At 31.8% G+C, this 23,035-nt stretch overlaps 1 protein-coding gene across 3 annotated transcripts; it reads right to left on the minus strand.

Annotated features, from left to right (window-relative positions):
• Positions 1-1,130: 1,130 nt before the first annotated feature.
• LOC114191972 (polycomb group protein EMBRYONIC FLOWER 2) lies at positions 1,131-21,128 on the minus strand. Of its 3 annotated transcripts, none has more exons than XM_028081452.1 (23): positions 20,827-21,128; positions 20,033-20,159; positions 19,809-19,932; positions 19,570-19,625; positions 18,763-18,868; positions 18,488-18,653; positions 18,327-18,404; positions 12,052-12,185; positions 11,813-11,875; positions 11,562-11,683; positions 9,525-9,557; positions 9,266-9,297; positions 8,655-8,707; positions 8,504-8,557; positions 8,362-8,421; positions 7,727-7,773; positions 7,524-7,633; positions 4,291-4,420; positions 3,538-3,586; positions 2,354-2,437; positions 1,863-1,942; positions 1,696-1,785; positions 1,131-1,619 (listed from the first exon to the last, which is right to left on the minus strand). In XM_028081452.1, the coding sequence occupies exons 2-23, from the start codon at positions 20,065-20,067 to the stop codon at positions 1,499-1,501; spliced, it is 1,827 nt and encodes a 608-aa protein (XP_027937253.1). In that variant the 5' UTR covers positions 20,068-20,159; positions 20,827-21,128; the 3' UTR covers positions 1,131-1,498. The 3 variants fall into 3 exon arrangements, with proteins under 3 accessions (XP_027937253.1, XP_027937254.1, XP_027937255.1); XM_028081453.1 differs by having other exon boundaries at positions 1,145-1,619; positions 20,841-21,128; XM_028081454.1 differs by lacking the exon at positions 18,327-18,404 and having other exon boundaries at positions 1,145-1,619.
• Positions 21,129-23,035: the final 1,907 nt, after the last annotated feature.

Raw genomic sequence — 23,035 nt, forward strand, 5'->3', positions numbered from 1 at the left:
ATTTTTTACTTTAGTCTCTCTTTTTTTATTTACATATTTACTACCTCAAATAATTGAGGTTTTTAATTAAACTTTGTGATAAAGTATATTATCCTAGTTGATAATCATATATTATCCTATGATAATTGAGGTTTTTTATTTAATCTATTTTGATAATCATATATTATCCTATGATAAAAAAAAACATGATTTATATAATAGTTTTATGATGTTGAGTGTGCAAGAACTCGTCATTCTTAGTTTTGGAGAAAATATATATCCTAGGAAGACTACAATTATACCTTTTTTTTTAGAGTTCATATTTTTATTATGGGTTTTTTTATTCGTATACTCGTGTTTTATATGATGGAATGATGACTATAATTCTGATTAGGCATGAGTAACGATTAGATTTAGATCTAACAATCAGTATAATCTAAAATTAATATTTCAAATTTTATATCAACTATATCTAACTTATCTGATTAGTCTGATATGAAATACTCAGATTATGGATTAATTTAAAACAAATTATTCAGATTTACTTTTAAATTGAATTATTTTTTTCTAAATTTATTTTATTTTAGTTTTTAATGAATGAAATAAATATATCGAATCTTTAGCAAAACAATCACACATGCATGACTTTATACAATTTACTACTAAATTTTAACCGAAAAATATAATATCAAAATAAAATAAAAAAATTTAAAATATATCTATAATTATAAATTTATAAATATTAAGTTATTATTTTCGAGTTAAACTGAATAAATTATGAATAGATGGAGTGGAATAATGTTGCTAAATTGTGCAATCATAAGTCAAAAATGATCTCCAAAAGTTGGAAATAATTACGAAAAAAAAAAGAACTTTCAAATTGCATAGTACAAAAGATACTTTCGACTTTACATTCCACAATCTGAAAGTTATTTTTGACTTCCTAATTCTACAATCCAAAAGTGTTTTTCTTTTTATAAATGACCACCTTTGCTCCAAATTGTATAGTTTAGAAGTGATTATTGACTTTCCCATTGCATAATCTGAAAATCAATGAAAAATTTAATATTGATGGTAGTGCAGAATGAAAAGTATGGAGGTGCAGGAAGAATTCCCTGAACCTACTACATCACTGAAACCTACATCACCTCTTTTCCTATTAATCTTTCTTCATCATAAATTTTCATTAAAATTCACAACACTTCACAATTTGTAAGTCGAAACATGAATTAAATATTTTTACACATAACTCCCGGAATCAGAGTTGTAATATGATGTGAAGAAGGGAATAAAAAAAAGCAGAATGCAGAAATAATGATGTCTTTGCTTAGAATTTTCCTCGGTTCAATGCCCGAGGGATGCAAAACTTTATCCCTCAACAACAGTACCCCACAATAGCAAATTGTAAAATTGAAACCCTTACTATTTGTAGCTTGTGAAGGGAAAAAACCAAATCCAAAACCAAAACCAAAAGGTCCTTGCTCTTTGCCATCACTTTCTTCAATCAAGGGTTTTTTCTTTAGCTATTGGGGTCTGAATTCTCCTTATGGTGGTGCTCAAGAATAATATTACAGTCATTCATGGTTCGAGCATCTAGAAGACCATGATTGTATAATTTCACCATAAATATTCTCCAACACCTGCCAAGAAAAAAGGGTTTTACAATTATAGCCACATAGTAAGGTATAAATTCCAAAGACGAGAAAAAGCAGTTACCCGGCCAGTGAGCGTGACCGAAGAAACTCAGGTGCATGCAATTTGGAGAAAGCTTCACATGCCCATGAAATGTGACCATCTGCAATCACACTGCCACCACCGCAACAAAATAATTGAATCAACAAACTATTAATCAAACCTATATTCAGTAGAAAACAAGGATTTACCGATGCTTCCGAACAAACGAGTTCCACATGTGCATGAAATTCTTCTCATCCTTGCTCACGTCAACGAAATTTTCAAGCATCTGCAACATATCAATACCAATAGTAAGAGCTGCAACACACATTTCGTAATCCCTGGCCATGCCTCAACCTAATCCTATGTTGATCTCTGCGGGACCTAGTGACAAACCTACGTGTATACGAGAATGGACAAGCACACCCCTAATTTTTGTAAATGATTACCAAATATCTTATTACTTTTACTTTAAAGGGTTGTTAGATTGAGACCAAAATAATTTCTAATTGTCTCCACTGACTTAGGGTTTTAGATTTGTCACTGACTGGACCTATGACAGTTGGGCTTACAAATAAAGTTTATGAGAAAGAAGAAAGAGGTTAAGGGTATATGCAAGTTGGGCTTACAAATAATTAATAGAAATCACTCTACAATAATTTTAGAAAATAAAACAAAAAATTTATATAACCAAACATACCCTTCTATCTTCAAAATCAGCAACATCGTCATCAACTTCATCTTCGCTATCTTTATCTGATAGAACTTGTTCAATTGTCATTGGCTTTAAGCAAAAGTAAAAAAAAAAAAAAAATTAGCAACAAAGCATATGATGCCAACAGAAATAAAAACTAAATATAACTAATCCAATAATACTGGACAAGAAACTTTGTTAAGAGACAATAAAATCTTTCAACAGCAAAAAATGTTGTTCAAGAAGCATCATGCCACCATAGAGTGATGACCACCAGAATCTGAGATTAGAATCTAACTCAACCAAATGACCTAATTATAAGATGAGAATTACCCAACACTTATAAACACTACTTACGTCATTTATCTACATGATACAGTATTTAACACGATCTAGGATGTAATTAAGAAAACCCACAACAAAAAGAGACCACAAAAACGGAGACCTTCTAACAAATACAACCAAGCAGAAACTAATGACCTAGCAGTAGTAATTTTATTAAACAAAGCAAGTCTGTATAACTAGCAATACGAAATAATTCAATAGAGCTCATAATTATGCATTGTTGTTGTGTTGTAATAATATCATAACAAAAACCACGTTCACAAAGAACTAGTACCCAATTTATGATACTTTTCTAAATTGTACTAATTCAACCACCACTGAATTTAAGCAGCTCCCCATTCAGCAGAAATGAAAACCTTCAATTTTATTATTTTAATGGATAATGTCAAGTGCAGATGTGTTTCACAAGTCAAGCAAAGCTAACCCAAATTTTAAAATATTGAGATCTGAAATCACGCCTATATAAATTTGTGTTTATGGCCTTTTCCTATTATTACGTTCACAGATGCTTTATGAGAATTTATTTCCGTAATGGAAAGAAATGAGAATTTTAGTACATATTTAAGCCAACTTGACTGGCTGTTTTCTTTCCAATTTCATATTTTAGACGATTTCATATCCTCCTTCGAGATGTTTTCTCATTCCCTGTTATATATATATATATATAATAAAACACAGTCGTTTCTAAACTCCACATCAGAAGAGTCAGATCATATATTTAAAGAGAAGAGGCAGGTGATAAACTCCCCTTTCTAAACTAAGTCCAATATTTTGCAGCAATTAATATAGCAAGAAACAGTGATAAAAATTACAAAATCATAATATAAAAATAGAGGATGTTTTACCTGAGCTTTGTGAGAATGAAAAAACTGTCGTTTCTTTAAGAGGGCAATGCTGAAATGTTTTCAAAATAATGTCAGATGAGTGACCATAAAGATTACACATATTAAAGATATGATAATCATTAGTAAAATTGGATATTTGCTAAATATTCCGACACTACCAATGAGAGGAAAGTCTATAAATTTCAATAAAGTCACATTCATCTCTAAACCAGTCCAAGAATCACATATGAAGAACATTTTGATACCATAATAACATGATTATATGTAATAATATCAAATACATTCAACCTACAAATGTTGTTGGATTAATAAAGTGGTAAAAATCAAGATATTGCTTATTAATTGACACAAATACATAAAAAGTACACCCAAATAATCAAATCATAAACCTGTCAAATATAAGCATCCTAAATGAGACATTTTAATAAGCTAAACCAACCCATAAATTTGTCATATCATTTAACTGATCAAAATAATTCTAACATTGAACAAGAAATTTATATTTAACCATTTAGCCTAATTGATCTATTAGGTTTACATCTGTATCTATGATATGTAAGTAAATTATTACTAAAAAATATCATTACAATTTGAAACATAAAAAACATTTTTGTTTGGAAAGCTTTCATTTCAGGAACATTTTAGCATTGCATTTACAAGGATATCCCCTGTAATTGGGCATCAAAAAGTTTCCTAATGTAATATCCTCCGTTTTGTTTTCCAAGAATAGAGAAACAAGCCTGTAGAACATACTTTCGTGAGTCAGAAGACTCAATTGACAACTTCCTAGTCTTGGCAAACTGAAGCACTGCTTGATCACAGTCTGACATTGACTGGACAGAGTCTCGATCAGGATGTGATCTAATAATTGTGGCAGAAATCCCTGCAATGTCACAGCAGCATGTAACATATTCCTAACACAGTAACATGCTGGCATCACTAATGCAACATCTTGGAGCAAGAATCACAACTCAAGAAATATGAAAAAAATAAAACGATGACCGTATTAGGAAAAGCAATTAATAAGCCTTTTGACATAAATATGACAAAACAGAGCCTCATTGCAAAAGTTTAAGTCTAGATTAGATAAAGATACTCTGTTTCATGCGTTGCACAGTTTACTTTTGATTTACATAATAATTAAATTTTTAACAATCACATGAATAAGTTTGACTTATTTTTCTTATGTTTAAAAGAACTATAATGAAAATATTCTAACACTCTTTGAAGGACATCTAAAAAATACAAATCCAATTAATTCTAACAAACTTTTACAATTATACAAAGTTATTACACTTGTTTGGATTTTCAATTTAAGATTATTAACATAATTTAGTACTTGCATGTAAATTGAGTAAATAAAGGGAAAATTTGTCATTTAAATTTATTTTAGCACATTATGACAATCCTTTTGTGATATAAAAATCATATGATTTTCCTTCCATGTACTTTTATTTTATAATTTTATTAAAAATGTAATTCAATCTTAGTTATATTTTCATAACTTTTTAATTATATATGACAGTAAATTATTTTACGTAGCAATTAATAATTAAAGTTTATATTAGGTAATTTTAATACTTTGTGTTTTAGTTTATATCACAATATATTCCACAGTAAACATCAAACATATCAAAATTTTATTAACTACTGATTAATTATAAAAAAGTCTATGGCCCTCAGTAGCCAAGGAGCAAATCACTAGTAGATTTAAATTTTTCGATACAAAGAAAGTTATAAGAAAAAATGGAATGGGTATAGTGAGGAAGAAATGGAAAAAAGTATGCTGGGTCTTCGTGATTCAGGTCTTTGGCAATCGGATGACTCATACCATGTTTTTGTATAACAAAGGAATTTGCATCAAAGATTACATAACAATTTAAAGAGCAAATTAATTGGCCGAGAGAGACTATACTATAAGACCAGGGTGATATGTACAATTAGGGATCACAAATGCACACGCACACGAGCAATTACAAGACGAAAGTAAAATAACAAGAACATAAAAGATTTACGTGATTCAATCAAAATGACCTACGTCCACAGCCGACTGCACTAGTATTCCACCAATTAATAAACCAAGATTCCAGACTTTTCTTAAATGTGAAAGAGATACACCAGGGAAAAAAGACTATAGATGTAAGATATAGAAAGGGATGGTATTTTTGATTGATAAATTAGGTTTACAATTATACGAGTATTTATAAAAAATAGAGTAAGTATATGGGCCAGGCCCAATAAACCCTTCAGACTCCACATACCCAACATGTACAAGACAAAATTAAGGTTTATAGGAGATAAGGGAACTTGATCAATTATTTGAGATGCAACTTTGAATCCATTGACTGCAAGTAGAAGCTGAGGAGTTTCTTTAGTGATAATGATAATGAAAAGCTATTACTAGAAATATAGTCAGAGAACCTAAGTCAAGTATCCATGGACCTTGACCTTCCACAAATTGAGAAATACAAGTTATTGAAACAATTGGTACGGAGGAAGATTGACAGTGATGGTTAAATTTTTCAAATTTAAGTCCCAAATACTCTTGGTACTCCTCATCAAAGGACTTAGACTCTCCTTTTTCAAATTTAGACACATGGGTGGCCTTGTGTAGAGAACCATACAAGGAGTAGCAACTCTTCCGGTTATGAGCCATTCTTTTGCAGTAAGTGCAATGAGGACATCCACCATGACCACCTCGATTGCTATGATCTCCTCTTCCTTGTGGTGCTACCATTGTTAATGTTTCAATAACTTCAACTGGATTTTCATCTTTCAACAAGGTAGGAACATGAAGACATTTAGTGATTAAGATATCCATTTGAAAGAATGTTGCCACCAACTAAAATTTGATCCAAGTACATGATCAAAATTTGTGTAGACTTCTCAAAGTTATGACCATGTATAATTTATCAAGTTTTTTTGTTAATATACTCCCACGAATCATCCACAAGAAATCTCTTTTGGTTCTTCTACTGTAGCCCAAGCTTTTGCTATATGTGAGATCATATCATAATTGGTCTACACTAGAGAGGCCAGTTGAGTTACATCAACAAGATGTTGAATGTCATTAGCAAAAATATTTTATGCCTTCTTACATAAAAGAAGCTTGTCTTAAAAAATATCTGAGTATTTCTAAGACATCCTATTCGACTTACTGTCATAAAACATGTAATTGGAAGTTTAATTTCTGCCAGTGAGAGTTATCTTCAGTTGGAACAGCACTGACTTCCTTTTCCAAGATAAGTAGTTCTTCCAATTGAGTTTTGTTGAGGTAATGTTAAGGAGTAGAAATATACAAGTCATTCCAGATATAAAGCTACAACACAAACAGGTTTGAGAGAGAGAAAAGAACCTTAAGTCATGAGGAGAGAGGCTTGACCAGCTATCTAAGTACATGGAAATAGCAAGATAGCAGAAACATGCCCAAAAGGTCTCAACAAGATGAACGGCAGTGGTCTGTGGTCTTGTATGATTCTAACACCGGGAAGATGGGGTTTGGAACCCACACATCCATTGACCAGCTGACAAAGACCAGCACATTGTGAAGATTTTAGTCATGCGACCACCGGGGTAGGGTATCACTCCTAGAGGTGTGGCTAACCTTGACTTAGTCAGACAAAACAACACTGGCAGCGACTAATGATGGCCAGAGACAGAAAAAATGGTGGTCTGGCAACAAGGCTCTAGATACCAACTTGAAATTGGATATGATTAAAAACTCAGTGAGTGTCCTGCTCAGCTGATGTGTGTGTATGTGTGTGTGTATGTGTGTGTGTGTGTATGTGTGTGTATATATATATATATATATATATATATATATATATATATATATATATATATATAAATAAATATAAAGAGAAGAGTAAAATAGAAGGAAAAGTTATATCCTATAACACTCAAACCCTTAGACTAGATACATACACCCAAACAACAGTTTTATGAAAGCTGTACAATCCAATAACAATCATAATTTTAACACATACCATCATCCTTCTCCAAAATATCAGCCTCTCCTGCAGGAAAGGCAGACTCTAAGCCTACTGCATTTTTAGAAGATAGGTCCTTTGGTGTCCTACGCTTAAGGGGCTTTCCACTGCATATAGACATGGTATGCCATCTGAATCTCATAGCATGTCATGAAAGCAATCGGAAGCCAAAAAAGAATAGAAGAGGCAAAATAGCTTACCAATAGAAAAATGTTTGCACTCTTGGATCAACATTATCAGCAACAATCTGAACAAAAGATAGTGTTTGAGATGATAGAGTGCCTCTCAAACAGAAAGAGGAAGACTAGCTCACAGCAATAAGCTGGCAGTGACTATGGTAGCAAATGTTGAGATGCATGCACGCAAATGTAAGACAAATTTAGAAACAAAGGTATCTACAAGAAAGTTGGTGTAGCAATTTTTAAAGAGAAGATGACAGAAATCTAAAGTGGTTTTGTCATGTGAAGAGAAAACTCAAATTAACCCAAATGGATTATTTGAAATCTAGTATTTTTTTAGCTCAAAAGTGAATCTGATTGGACTCAATCAATTGATAGAAGAACAGAAAGATTTTGAAAAGAAAAATAACAAGGAGAAATGAGCCAGCATTTTTATTAAACCTCTATATGAATAAAAAAATGAATAAGAGATAAATAAGGCCCAAAATCACAGAGTCAATAATGTCCAAGAACAAATTAGAGGTCCCAAATGAGAGATATATCTTCCCAAGCGTCTAAGAAGCATTAGTTTGTAATAGAGAAAGCATAACAAATTAGATATATTAAATATAATATAATGTTTATGAATAAAGTAATTGAGCAGAAACTATCCTTACCTCTGATCTCGAGATATCATTCTTCACAGTCACATTTACAGCATGACACTCATCCGATACCTACAAATTATGTACTTGATTACAGATGGTTCAGTACAGCTCACTGAATAGAATGCCAGCAAGAGATTTAAAGACAACTAACCCAAAATTCAAAGTTGAAGAGATCATGTGACGAGGACAAATGACATCTTAGACCCTAGAAAAGATCATGTCAGAAGCATTAGAAACATGTTTCAACATCATATAGGCAGGCATATAGGAAAAGTATTAATTTAAAAGAAGAAAGTTTTAACCTTAAAACTAGAACATTTGACCAAACAGAATGGACAAGTGAAATCTTCGGTGACTGCAATCAAACATTATGTTCGAAGAAACATTGTAAGATACAATAACCCATAGACATTCAAAACTAGGCATGTGACGATAAATAGGAACTATAATTGGTCACATCTAAATAATATATATGTAATATGATACAAAACCATAACCTAGAAGTCTTTTTTATACATATATTTTATTGTGTGACTACTCCTAGAATAAGCCGTATACAAACAAACTAATAATAAATAAACATAGTATGGGATGTTCTAACTAATGGGCTATCCATGAAATGACTCTGAAATCTTACTACAATGTTAGGAATGATAGATATCCTTTCATCATTTTTAGGTAGAGCGCTGTAAAATGAGCAAAATATGAAGCTTGTGGATCTTTTCTTTATGCACATATTTAATTACATTTATTCCCTCATTATGACCACCTTACATAGCCCTCTATATCTCCACCCTCTATTTTTCTCTCTTTCAACAATTTTCAAATGATCATAAAAAATACATTAATAACTCGATAAAGAAAAGAAAGCAATCACATTTTAAAATGAGAGACAGAATAATATTTACATTACCTTCTGTCCTCTGTAACTTATTATTGTAATACCTGAAATATTTTTAATTAAAAAAAGGGCTCATTAAGAAAAATAGTACATGAATAATCATTTTTTTCTAACAACAAAGGAAACATGGTGTTCAGAAAAAAAAGAAAAAGTTCTCAAATCCCTCAGCATATCTTGACCAAAACAACCCCTTTAGACTTTACAGGAAATCCATGATCATAATAAACTCATACAAATCAAATAAGAGCACTGAAAAGTTAAAAAGTGATACCTGTAATTAAACATGACATTTCCTTCCCTCAACCTGGACAACACAAACAGCTTGTAGTTAAAATGTGCACCAAATTTATTTAATAAAATTAAATAACAGTGTCATTACTTCTCTGTTGTTTTAAAATGAGTATAAGGTAATCTTTCCTTCTTCTTTTTTTTTATTTTGGCAATAAAATAAGTATAAAATATTCTCTTAAACAAAGCAACAGAGGAGAACAAACAGTGATGGACAATGACTAATAAAAGCTACCAAGATCAGCATGCCCACCAATGATATTAAAATATATAGTCAAGCTAAGGATAGTACGTAAAAGATTTTATCTCAGATCCCAAAGGCCAGAGAGCATTTCACTCCAGTGAGACACCAGAGGACAACAGAATTCGTGCACTGTCAAAAAGCTTTAGCCTCCTTACTCCATCCAAAACTTGTAAAGCTAGTAACAAGTAATTGCTCAAGCTCCAGGAGCACATCCAAAATTCATTTAAAACCAAAACAACAACTCAAATATTTATCTCACTGCTAAAAGACAAACAAATACATGTTTCCAAATTAAGGGAAACATAAAAAATCATATCTTTAATTAGCATTCAAGGCTAATAACTGAATACCATACCACAAGCCAAAATGAATGGGCACCTTTGGATTTCCAAAACAACCATCTCAGGCACTATTCTCACCAGGTCAGAGAACACGATATTATTGTTTGAGCAACTTTAGGGAGGAAATCTTGCGATTCCACCCCTTCTTTCATTTATCAGATACAAAACCCTATGCTTCCCCTTCTGGCAAGGACCAAGATTTCTAAAGCAATTTTTTCTGATCTGAACGCATTTTCTACCCATTTCCCAGTTCTATACTGTGTCCTGTACAGCAGCAGCCACATAGTAAACCCCAGCTTGTGGAACTCTAGCACAACATTGTGTAGTCTCTACTCTCTTGTTCAAATTCTTTGGGATCTGTTCTATCCGTGTCAAAGAAGGGGTCTATGTTCTGTTCAATTCTTTTTCTTCAGCATGTCTGTTTTTTTTTCTTTCATATCACTGCATATTACTCGACTGCTGTAATTAACTTGTTTTTGGCTCAAAGTTACAAATTAATTATTAATTATGAATATCTCTAATTTTGGGTAATTTTTTTTATTTACATGTGATATGAATATTTAAGTTATATATAAACAATTTCACAATAGCAACTGTCCGGCTATAGGGTGTTTGGGTTGGCTGCTCCATGCCACTATCTGAGACTGATAACTGCAGCAACAAGTACTGCCATGTCAAGATCCCAATAACTTCCATCCTCATGAGCATCCACTGCTGCGCTCAACTCTGTCAGCTTCCTTCTTGGCTGCACCTCAATCATAGTGAGAATTGCAAGATAGTAATATAGATATCACATTTGTCTCCCGGATTTGAAACTTTGGGAAGAAACTGACCTGTAAGGTGCTAAACCACTGATACAGTACAAAAGACGAAGAATGAAAAGTTAAGGAACCCGTGGATTTTAGGTGTAACCATTTGCCATTGCTAACTTTAACTTGATCCAAACATTCATTGGGGTATATTATTGAACATTCTCAGCATAAGGTGTAATATGATGTGTTGCTCAAGAGTTAGGGAACTGATTAATGGTGGGATGGGTACCACCAGCAGTATACAGGTGCCAAAGGAAAATGCTGGATAGAGGGTGGCTAAGGGAAATAACCTTGCATAAGGTTGGCTAAGCACGGAAGGGCCCCAAGGCTGCATCCATTAAATTGTGGATGGAGCCATAGACATAAGTTAGATGCCAAGAAAATTGGTAGTTGTAGAGCAACTACGTACAGAACTTGCAAGGAAGGAAGATACAATAAATTACTTATGAGCAAGTGGCCAAGTACACAAATCTAAAAGCTAATTACAATATGCAACAATATCCAAGTCACTATGTATCTTTTTTAATTTTATAAGAAAACGTTAATAGAAACAAAGAAATCACAAGCTTTCCAACTATAATGATTGAATTGCTAATAGATTCAGATGAGAAAATAAAATTTACCCAATCAAGTGAGACAATGATGAGGACGGTACTTCACTGCCTGTGTACGAAATACAGGGAGATTTTTCTTTGGCCCCAAACTCTTCCGCAGAAATTGTGATTTGTACTTGTTTTGATGCACTCTTTAGAAATCCCAAGAACAGGAAAGACAAAAGGCAGTTAAAACAAACTCTTCATTTTATATCTAACTACTATGAGGTTTGTGTGAATTTCTTGCAACAGTAGGAAATGACTTTAAAGCAAGAACTGACCATATTCTCGAAATTAGAAGGAACTTGAATGGATACTCTTCTGTCGTCGTTTTTAAAATCTGACTGCATCATAAAGGAAGTTGTGAACTAGTACATCTACCAAAAATGATAATAGTAGTTTAAATGAATTCTTAGAACAAAAATAAAGTGTTCATGCATAGCATAACATTAAATAACCAAAAAGGAAGCAGAGTAATGAAAATGTTTTCTACCCAAAGAAGCTGTGTTAATCATTGTACCTTCAGAATACATGGAAGCAAATCCACAGTTGACATAATCTCTGCTCGCTGTCCCAAACGAAAATTTGGAAAACAATCCCAAGCCATATAAAGTGATTCTAAAGACACTTTCCCCCAAAGGCAGTACTCTCCAGCTGTCAACCACAGAATGAAGAAAATTGAAAAAGGAATTCCAGCATGCATTAAAAAATCATTTGGAAAAATTAATCCATGGTTAGAGCTAGAATATCTATAAAATACGTCATAAAGTTTATTGCATATTTGACTATTTTAGAATATGTTACACAATTTGTAGAAAATACAAAAGAATCAATTAGGTAACTGTAAAAGAAATTAATCCTAGGACTATTCATTACATTTCAAAGATTTTCACCTTATTTAATAAAGAGGGAGTGTTCTTAGGTTTATTGTATTAGTGGATTGTAATACCATCCCTGTCTTGGTCTAGTTATTAGTACAAATACGACCTGGATCAGTATTTTGTGTAACATTGTCAAAACAGCATATCAATCTAATAATTTATTCTTTCTTTTACTTTCCTACTTTCAGAGTTCACTCCCTAAATCCAATAATTACAACATGATATCAGAACGACAACACCATCTTCCTGTCACCATTATGTCACCCAGTTCAAAAAATATGTAACTCCACTACAACAAAGCCTTATCTCCATAGTTATTGTTAAAATGTTGCCCACCAGCTAGGCATATAGGCAAAATAGTCCTTATAATACATAAGCAATTCCCCAAAGAATTAACTTTTGAGATTGACTAATATGTTTTGCTTTGTGGCCTTTTTCTTTTCTTTGTATGTTCCAACAAAATATCCATCCTTGCCGAATTTCTTCCCTTTTTCAAGTATTATGAATGCAAGGATAAGACTGCATACAATGACCCTCCCCCAAACCTCTGCATAACAAGTAGCTGGCTTTGGCATTGGGGATCCTTTGGCATTACCTTAGTTCACAAAAATACGTAACTCCACTACAACAATGCCTTGTCTCCATAGTTATTAAAATGTTCCCCAACAGCTAAGAATATGGGCAAAATAGTCCTTGTAATACTTGGGCAATTCTACCCCAATGAGTTAACTTTTAAGATTGACTAATGTGTTTTGCTTTGTGATTTTTTCTTCTTTTCTCCCTATGTTCTTATCAGATCTCCTTCCTTGCTGAATTTCTTCCCTTTTCAGGTATTATAAATGCAAGGAGGGAAAGGTTCATTACATGGTAACTTTGTTCCCTCCAAATGTGAAGATCACAGGTGCAAATCTCCAAAAAACCTCTTTGCTTGCATAGACAAAGAGAGGTTGCATGCACCCCCCTTCTTAGACCCAATTTCAGGAGCCTTGTACACTGGGTTGCCCTTGTAACTGCTCATTTTCCATTGCTGGCATAGCATTAAGAGTGAGAATGAAAAGAATGGCCCATACCCAATTTACGCTTCTTACGTTAGATCCCATCTTAAAACTAATTGATATCAAGTAAAATTGTTAACAAATGTATAAACCACACCCAATTTTCCTCCTTATACCCTCTTTGAAGGAGCCTTGAGCACTAGGCAGCCTTTTTTAACTGTTCATTTCTTGAAGATAGCATAACATTAAGAGTGAGATTGAAAAGACTGGGGCATACCAAAAGTATGCTTCTTACCCACTATGTTAGATTCCATCTTAAAACTAATTATAATAAGTAAAGTTGTCCAACAAGTATATAAACCACACCCCACTAATTGAGGTCAATAATATCCATCTTTGTTATCCATGTTAAAAACACAAAAGCAACAAAAACAGTTTATAGGTGTTAGATAGATCATTAGATATCTTATCTCTATCTTTATTTTCAGTTTCATTTGTTATTATTCTTTATGTGTATTTTAGGCTTAGCCCATATTTTCTTTATTATAAATACAACACTCTATGTGTATTTTCCACACAAGGAAGATTAATCCCAAACCTATTTTCACTATAATTAATAATAGGCTCTAATAATTCTATCTTAAAACCTATTAGCTTTAAGTGAAGCTGCCCAACAAGTACTCAATAATTGACAAAAGCAATGTGGTACCTCTCAAAAAATTGTGACTGCTCTTTCCACCATCAACCACTCAAATGATGACTAAAATTGATTGAGACTCGCACCAGCATCAAATTTAACTTCTGGGTTTATTAAAGATTTTTCTCTTGGTTGAAGCATGAGAAGTTTTAATTCTTGTTGATTCTATCTTAAAATCAATTAGCATCAAGTGAAGCCACCCAGCATATATACATAAATTGCACCCAATAATTGAGGCAAACAATATGGGACTTCTCAACAAATTGCAACTTCTCTTGCCACCAACAACCATTCCAACAGTGACCAATGTTATTTTGCGATTCACACCAACATCAATTTTAATTTCTAGGTTCATTGAGTTTCTGGGTTTTTTATTGTTTGAAGCATTTGGAGAAGTTTTAGTTATTTTAGAGTACAATAACATGCCAGGAAATATGACCAAATCTTCACAACAATGATTATTTCACCTATCTTTCTATGTTATCTTTTCAATAATGTTCATCCCTCCAATTTCTTCAGCATCTCTACATAGTTTACCCCGGAGGTTTATTGAACCAACTTCATATGCTATTTTATTTAAGTGCATGTTTGTAACAATCTTAAGCTTAGTAAAATGAAGCACAAAGAGAAATGTAAAATATCTATAAAATATTTCATATCATCTTTTATTGTACAATTAAATATTTAAGTTTTCATAATCTTCCGTGATATTTAGAATATACTGTGGAATGAACAATTCCATCCATCCAACTGAAAAAGTAATCCTTGTTATTTCATATTCAAATGGTTCCTAATTTATTTCTGTATTTAATAAGGTGCTAGTAGCATAGAAACATAATTCACTCCTCACCCCTACAAATCGCAAGTTGGTAACTTGCATACCAATTTGTGGTACTTTCACAAAATGGTTATCCCCAATTCTTAGCAAGCATGTGTTAGGTTCATCAAGAAGTCAAGGAAACTGAGAGGAAAAAGGGTTCAATTTATCGCATGCAATTAGTGATTGATGTGTTTCTGAAGATGTGGAAGGAGGATCTCAAGGTCAAGGACAAGGTGCTCCTATTCTTGGATGGTAATTGTTAAGAAGTGGACTTTGGCTTGTCTTACAGACTTGACCTAATTGTTACTATATCAAATAAGGCCATTGGGCATGTATTTGGTATCAAGTTATCCACACACCTTATCAATAAAATATCTAATTAGTTAGAATCTATTTCTTTTTTCCCTTCATTTCCTAAAGAGTATAATTTCAATGGACAAGTAGACTTTAAAATATCAGAAATCACTAGACATTCCATCTTATGATTTTCAAAATTCCTTAATTTCTAGGTAGTATGATTTACAGCAAGTCATTTCATTGGGTCGTAACAAAACTAAAGGTTATTGGTTCACAACAAAAATCAAGGTTGATACTAATAATATTGTCAAGAAGCAACTCATCCTTGCTTTGGTTTCTGGTGCAAGTCAGTAAAAGTTTGGTGTCAAGAACCAAAATTATAGTTTGATTATTGTTAGATATTTTTTAGATATTGTTTGATATTATTAAGATATTGTTAGATATTGTTAATCACAATATCAAACAATATCTTCTATTTACTCTATTTATTTTCAGTTACTCTTTTTAATTGTACCTCTATTATAAATAGATTACCTTATGTGTGGTTTATACACAAGGGAGATTAATCTCAAACCCTATTTTCTTTATTCTCAACATGGTATCAGAGCCTGGTTAGAAGTGGGTTTTAAGCCTAACTCAATCCCACAAAACTGGCTTTTAAGGTGAGGTGTGCACCCCACTTATATATTGTGAAATTGCCTTATCTCTAGTTGATGTGAGACTTCCAACACATCCCCTCACGCCGAGATATATTCATCTCGTGCGTGGGACTAGAAATGGGTGGTCCAATAGCGGCCGGAGATAGCGGGTGGAACAAAATGTTTAAGAAAGTTTGCTAGGATAGACTTTAAAATTTTTTAAACAATGTCTTTGATACCATGGCCTCTTTATTAACTGGATGTTAAAAATGTTTTCTTCAATGGTGATTTGAAAGAAGAAATCTATATGGAGCAACCTCCTGGGTTTGTTACTCAAGAGAAGTCTTTTGGGATGGTATGTCGTCTTCGCAAATCCCTATATGGCCTAAAACAATCTCTAGGGCCTAGTTTGGAAAGTTTAGCAATGTTGTTCAACAATTTGGTATGACTTGTTGTGAAGCAGATCATTCTGTCTTTTATCAACACTCGAGTGCTGGATGTGTTTACTTGATACTATATGTTGATGACATCTTTCTTATAGGAAGTAACAACCATGGCATCTCTCAGTTGAAACAACTTCTTTGTGACCATTTTCAGACAAAAGATCTTGGCAAACTCAGATATTTCTTGGATATTGAGGTGGCACAGTCCAATGATGGTATTGTTATATCTCAGAGGAAGTATGTCATGGATATTCGGAGGAAACTGGATTGGTGAGTTCAAAGTCTGTTGATACACTCATGGATCTCAATCTAAACTTCTACCAAATCGGGGGGAGCCTATATCTAATCATGAGTAGTATAGAAGATTGGTTGGAAAATTGAATTATCTTACCGTTACTCGTCCTGACATTTCCTTTGCAGTCAATGTAGTAAGCCAATTTCTTAATTCTCCATGTAAAGATCATTGGAATGCAGTCATTCGTATCTTGAAGTATATTAAAAGATCTCCTCGAAAAAGATTGTTATATGGTTCTAACAACCATACAAGAGTTGTTTGCTATTCAGATGCTGATTGGGCAGGATCTCCTTCTGATAGAAGATCTACATTTGGGTATTGTGTCTCCATTGGTGGTAACTTGATCTCGTGGAAAAGTAAGAAACAGAGTGTTGTAACAAGATCCAGTGCAGAAGCAGAATATAGAGTTATGGCCTCAGCTGCCTGTGAAATCGTTTGGCTCAAGCAATTACTTAAAGAGTTACAATTTGGAGATGTTACTCAAATGACTCTTGTGTGTGACAATCAGGTTGCTCTTCATATTAGCTCTAATCCTGTCTTTCATGAGAGGACCAAACACATTAAGATTAATTGTCATTTCATTCGAGAAAATATCATGTTTGTAGACATCAAGACTGAGTTTGTTACCTCAAGTGATCAGTTAACAGATATTTTTACTAAGTCATTACGGGGGCGTAGAATTGATTATATTTGTAACAATCTTGGCAAATACGATTTGTATGCTCCAACTTAAGGGGGAATTTAGATATTGTTAATCACAATATCAAACAATATCTTCTATTTACTCTATTTATTTTCAGTTACTCTTTTTAATTATACATCTCTCTATTATAAATAGATTACCCTATGTGTAGTTCATATACAAAGAAGATTAATCTCAAACTCTATTTTCTTTATTCTCAACAACTATGAATGAGATGACAAAGATTGGATCTCTGACCATTTGGTTGCTCACGGGTTCTACTACCATGTTTGAAATTTAGAAAGAGGAAACAATGAGTATACTAGATCACAATAGAGGAAACAATGCTGCAGGTGAAAGCACACATTGCCTCCCCATCGTACATTTGCAGGAGGGATAAGCATGTAATTTTATAGCTGTCAATGAACCACCTAGAATTAGTTCACAATTAATTAAACCTTCATTAAGGGTCAAGAATTCTTCCTTAACAGCCTTCCATTGCTATGTTTTATATGTTTAAGAAACCATGGACCCTTTATGTATGATATCTTATGATTCACGGTCCACGATTCAAAATTGGATTAATCGGGACAAACAATTCTTGATATGATTCCCAATCTGACAACTGTGGTTTGGGTAGCACTAGATATTTATATTCATAGATATTTTAGGGAACTCCTATTCTCTTTTTTTGTTATAAATACTTTATATGATGAATTCATTGTGAATGAAAGGACATATATAAAAGAGGATCAACCATCCAACAACCTGATGCCAAATAAAATAGAGAAAAGCATACAGAAGTGTAAATTAGAAGTACTTCAATTGACCATGAGATGTGCTTCAGTACACCAACTGGACTCCATGTGAGGGGCCTTTACAAGCAATGTAAAGGGTTTGAGGAGACCCACTAGAAGAAGCATCAGAGCCAATACCCATCAATGTAAATATATTTAAAAAACAAGAGGGGGCTCAAATAACAACGTAACAAGGAGATCAAAGCCATCATTTTGTCTGACAGTAATTAACAATTAAAGCACATCTCACATTCAAAAAAAGTTAGATGATTCGTATCCGAAGGCATGGAGTTTGAATTGACTCCAGATGATATATTCGAGTTTTTCACTGCAAGTAAATAGTCATAATAAGGAACACAGCAAAATTTATAGAATTTTTCATCACAGTTGAAAAAATATGCGTATACATACCAGTGGCAGTGCTGACAAACAAGATATCAAGTGAGCAAGATCTAGCTTCATCAGCTAACTTGTTGACTTCAGGAAGAGTAAAATTTGCTTGGACTTGAGTATTTAAATCAATTCCAGGGGAGTTTCGAAAGATGAACATTCGACCGATTCGATACACGGCAGATTGCTTTTTTTTTTGGTGAGTAAAACAAAAGTCATAACATAACTATTAGATATACAGCATTTTACACTAAGGAATCGTAATTGAATCAACTTATTAGAAGCAGGATTCCTACCCTTGAAGATCCATAATCAGAAACCCGCCTTGCAAGACAGATAGACATGGGAAACACATTTTGACTTTCCGTAATAGTCCGCATCAAGGAAACTGTCATTTGTATTCTAAATATGCAAATATCATATCTCATTAGCATATTAAAACCAATATTTATATATTATATATTACTAAATTATTTTCACATAAAACAGACTGAAAACAATGTCTCACATGAAATCACTAGAAATTACAGAAAGTTTGAGCTTATATGAAAGAATAAACAAACTCCAGCGTACAGAAAGAAAAGGAATTCCAAGGATGACATAAAAGTAATTATCACAGTCTCAAACAGAACTAGATTTATCTTTTTTATCTTAAAAGAAGAAATAAGAAATTCACTAAGGCAAAAGGAAAAAGTTTACTAAATACATTGTTGAGGCCAGATTCCATAAATCTGCAAGAATTACTTCATTTGATAATCCTAATCTTAATTCATTTTAGAATCATAAAATCCAAAAATCTTAGCGTACAAGTAGAAACTTGTTCACTCAATTAAGTCCGCTCATCTTCTTTATATAAAGACCTACGTTGCCATATTTTATTATAGTACCAAGCATATACCCATTTATTCTTTCTCCATCCACAAGTTTCACACGTGTTATTAATCACAATCACAAGATGTTTCATTTCAGCAGTCAACAATGCCTAAATAAATCTTTCTATTTAATTTTAAACTGAATTAAGCAAGTATGAACAAATGGACAAAATGATGTCAATTGTTAAAGACAGCAAGTTGGAGAAGGAAGACTATATACGAAACTTTTACCTCTTCTTGTGTTTTTCCTTTATCTGGTAGTGCAAACATCTCTGAAGGAATAATGGCTGCATAACAGAGACATTCTATTAGCAATACAACATGCCCCAGTAGTTCATAGAAAGAAAAAATTATGAGAATAGAGCCAACAAGAATACAGTTAGCCCTATGCCTCGCACATTCTAAAAGAACGAAAAATAATGACAATACTTTTACAAAGGTAGATAATTTTAGCCAATCAGATAGAGTACATTTCTCATGGCACGTCGCTGGAGAATATTGTAAAATTCTACGGGCTTGCAATAAATTGAAAGACTCTCTTCAGCTGCAAGCTCCTCTTCCGCAGATAAATGTTCACAAGCATCATGGTGGCTTCTGCAGGGAAAAACAGATATAATTACTAGTTATGTTACAAAATTCTTTTGTAAAAATTAAAAGTTAACAAAAGGTAGTATTTGTCTGAAAGAGGATATACGAGGTTGCACGAGCGGCAACAGGAATGCCTGGCATTCTTCTTATCAAACAAATCTCAGATACATATAATATTTATTTGCAATTCTGAATGTTTAAGAACTTGATATTTTCTCTTGCTAGTAAGAAACCTGCAATCGAAAATGGCACAACAAATCATTCAAATATTGAAGACATAAATGGATTAGATTTCAATCATCAAAACCTGAACATCACCATGTGAGAAAAAAAAAATCATTCTTTTATCAAGTTGAAAACCACTGGGCTTATAAATGAAAAAATGCTCCAAATTACAAAAACTCCATGTAACATATAATGTAGAGTGCCTGCTTTTATGCTCATTAAGAGTTGAAAGAGGCCAAATGTCCTTGCGGATGACAGTGAAAACTTAATGAAATTGTTTAATCGTGAACATGAAGATATCATCAAAATCACAAAACTTTCCCAAACTCTCCTCTCTTTTTTTGTAATATTTCACATGCGCAGGGAATCCAATCACAGGCCAACTCCTTGTTTTCTCCAATCGTGGGAAAAAGAAACCTCAGAGGTGTCTCCCATTGTGGAAACAAGATGGCATATCCAGTTGCACGGAATAACAAAGTACAGCACAAAAATCGATCACAAAACAAGAAAAATAAATAAAGAACATAAAACAAAAGGATCAGAAACAAATAAAGGGTTCTACGAACCAAAAAAACAGAGAATGCCCAGGAGAGGTTTTCTGGTAAGCATAATGATAAGAAACGAAAAATACAATAATATTGCCAGCAAGAAACCAAATGGGTAACAGAAAAAAACCTCAAAGTTCTCACTTTGACACGAACCGAGCAAATGGCAGCAATTGAATCCAAAATTGGTTCAAAACTGTGCTCCAAAAGTGAAGTTTGCGAGTGTGATCGCTCATTTCATATCGAACCTCAGAGTTGAACCAAAAATTAAGACGCGAAATTGAAAATGGAATGTTCTCGAAATATGATTAAAATCTAACAAAGTTGTTCTCTGTGTGTCTCTTTCTCTATCGCTCTGATTAATACTCAAAAGAAACACATTTTTTTGCTGAGTTTGGGAAACTTAAACAAATGCAAGTGAGGTAAGTAAGAAACTTCAAACACAAAAGCCCTCTGTGAGATGAAAAAAATACTATTATATACAACAGAAAAATAATATAATAATGAAAGCATTAAAACACAAAAATAATATCCAAAAATATAACTAAAAACGAAAATCGTTATTTTCGTTAATTAATAACATGTAAGATTATCTAGACTTATTACCCTTTTAGTTTTATCATCTTTTCATTTCATTCCATTTAGTCTTTTTCATATGGAATTAACTTTTAAAATTTTAAAAATAAAGTAACCCTTTCTTTTAATATTCAATCAAGTATCTTAATTTTTAAAAATTAAGACATTTTCGAAAAAATTAAATAAACAGTTTTACAAATTGTTATTAATGGTTGATTATAAGTTTATATAATATGAAAATTAAATTTATTAATATTTGTTTGATAACAATTCTAACAAGGGTTGCAGTTTTAAAAAGTAAAAAGTTTGATCGAATATTTTATTAACTTATTAAAAAATAAGACCAAATTCAAAAATAAATAAATAAGCAAATATTAATGAAGCATATTATTTAACATTAATACAAGTGAAATGAAAGTTAGAATATGATAACTAGCTATTCAACTTAAACAAAAATGTAGGACACAAAAACTAAATAATAATGGTTTAACTTAACGAATATGAAAAACTAATTATTTCTCTATAAAGGATTTATAGTCTACATTTTTCACTAACAATTTATATTAATCATGAACTAAAAATATTACTGAGCATTTTTTTTCTCAACAATTTATGACGAATCTAATTTATTAGCGAAATAAGTTAGTTTATTTTTAATGTAAAATTTTGTTATAAATTGTCATTTTACATCAAATGTTATTTTTCTTATTAACCATCTTAGTTTATGTTTGATATGAATTGTTAATAAAAGGTTATTAAGATTATCTAACAAAAACTTAATATAATTTATCAATAAAATGTTCAGTTAAATAAATGAATAATTATTCAAATTTATTTAAAACGTTAAATAATTATATTTTTTTCTATTATAAACTATTTTTGAATCTTTATCGATTTGGATAGACCATAAAAAAATCTAAAATAGACTCTTTTACTCTTTACATAAAAATTCGTTTTCAGATATATCAAATTCTCATCGTATTTTTTTTTCGTAATTTTGTAGGTTGTTTTGCTGAAATTTTGTTTTTTTATGAAAGGAGTTTTTGCAATGTTTTTTTTCTGATTCTATAAATTTGTATATTTATTTGTAATAAATTATTTTATAAAATTAAATAAAATTATAAATTGATGTGAATATAAATTTAAAAATATATTTAATTTAATATTTATAAATTAATTCGGAATAAAAAAATTGAAGAGTGATTGTAATAAATAAGATAATTTAAATATATTGTAATTATAATAATAAAAGAATATCATAATGAAATATTGTAATTATGGTATCTTTGTTTTTTTTTTAATTATTTTTGACAAACATATACTTATTTGATTAAAATAAGTTATGTAATAAAAATAAAATTGTGCAATAAGTTATAAAAAAAAATTGAATAATACTATGATTGTAGGTGAAAATATTTGAAAAGAAATTTAATGTAAAGTTAAAAGTTAGTAATATGAATGTAAAATATTTATGTTTATTTGTATAAAAAAAAGCTTTTAAAGAAAATATTAAAAAGTATACAATTTAAAAAAATAGAAAACATATATAATTTAATTTTTTTATATTTTATTTCCTAAAAAACACAATTTCAGCTGCAAATAACCTGCACAATAAAAATAACATGATGAGAAAAAAATAAATATACACAAAGATATTTCTAGATTGGTGAATCAATCAAACTCTACATTCAATATTGTTTAAGTATGGTCCAACAATATTCTCATAGTTTTGATTTAGTGTTTATCATAACAAAAAGTATAAC

Source organism: Vigna unguiculata, chromosome 7 (assembly GCF_004118075.2).
Source record: "Vigna unguiculata cultivar IT97K-499-35 chromosome 7, ASM411807v1, whole genome shotgun sequence".
In the NCBI taxonomy this organism is placed as follows: Eukaryota; Viridiplantae; Streptophyta; class Magnoliopsida; order Fabales; family Fabaceae; genus Vigna; species Vigna unguiculata.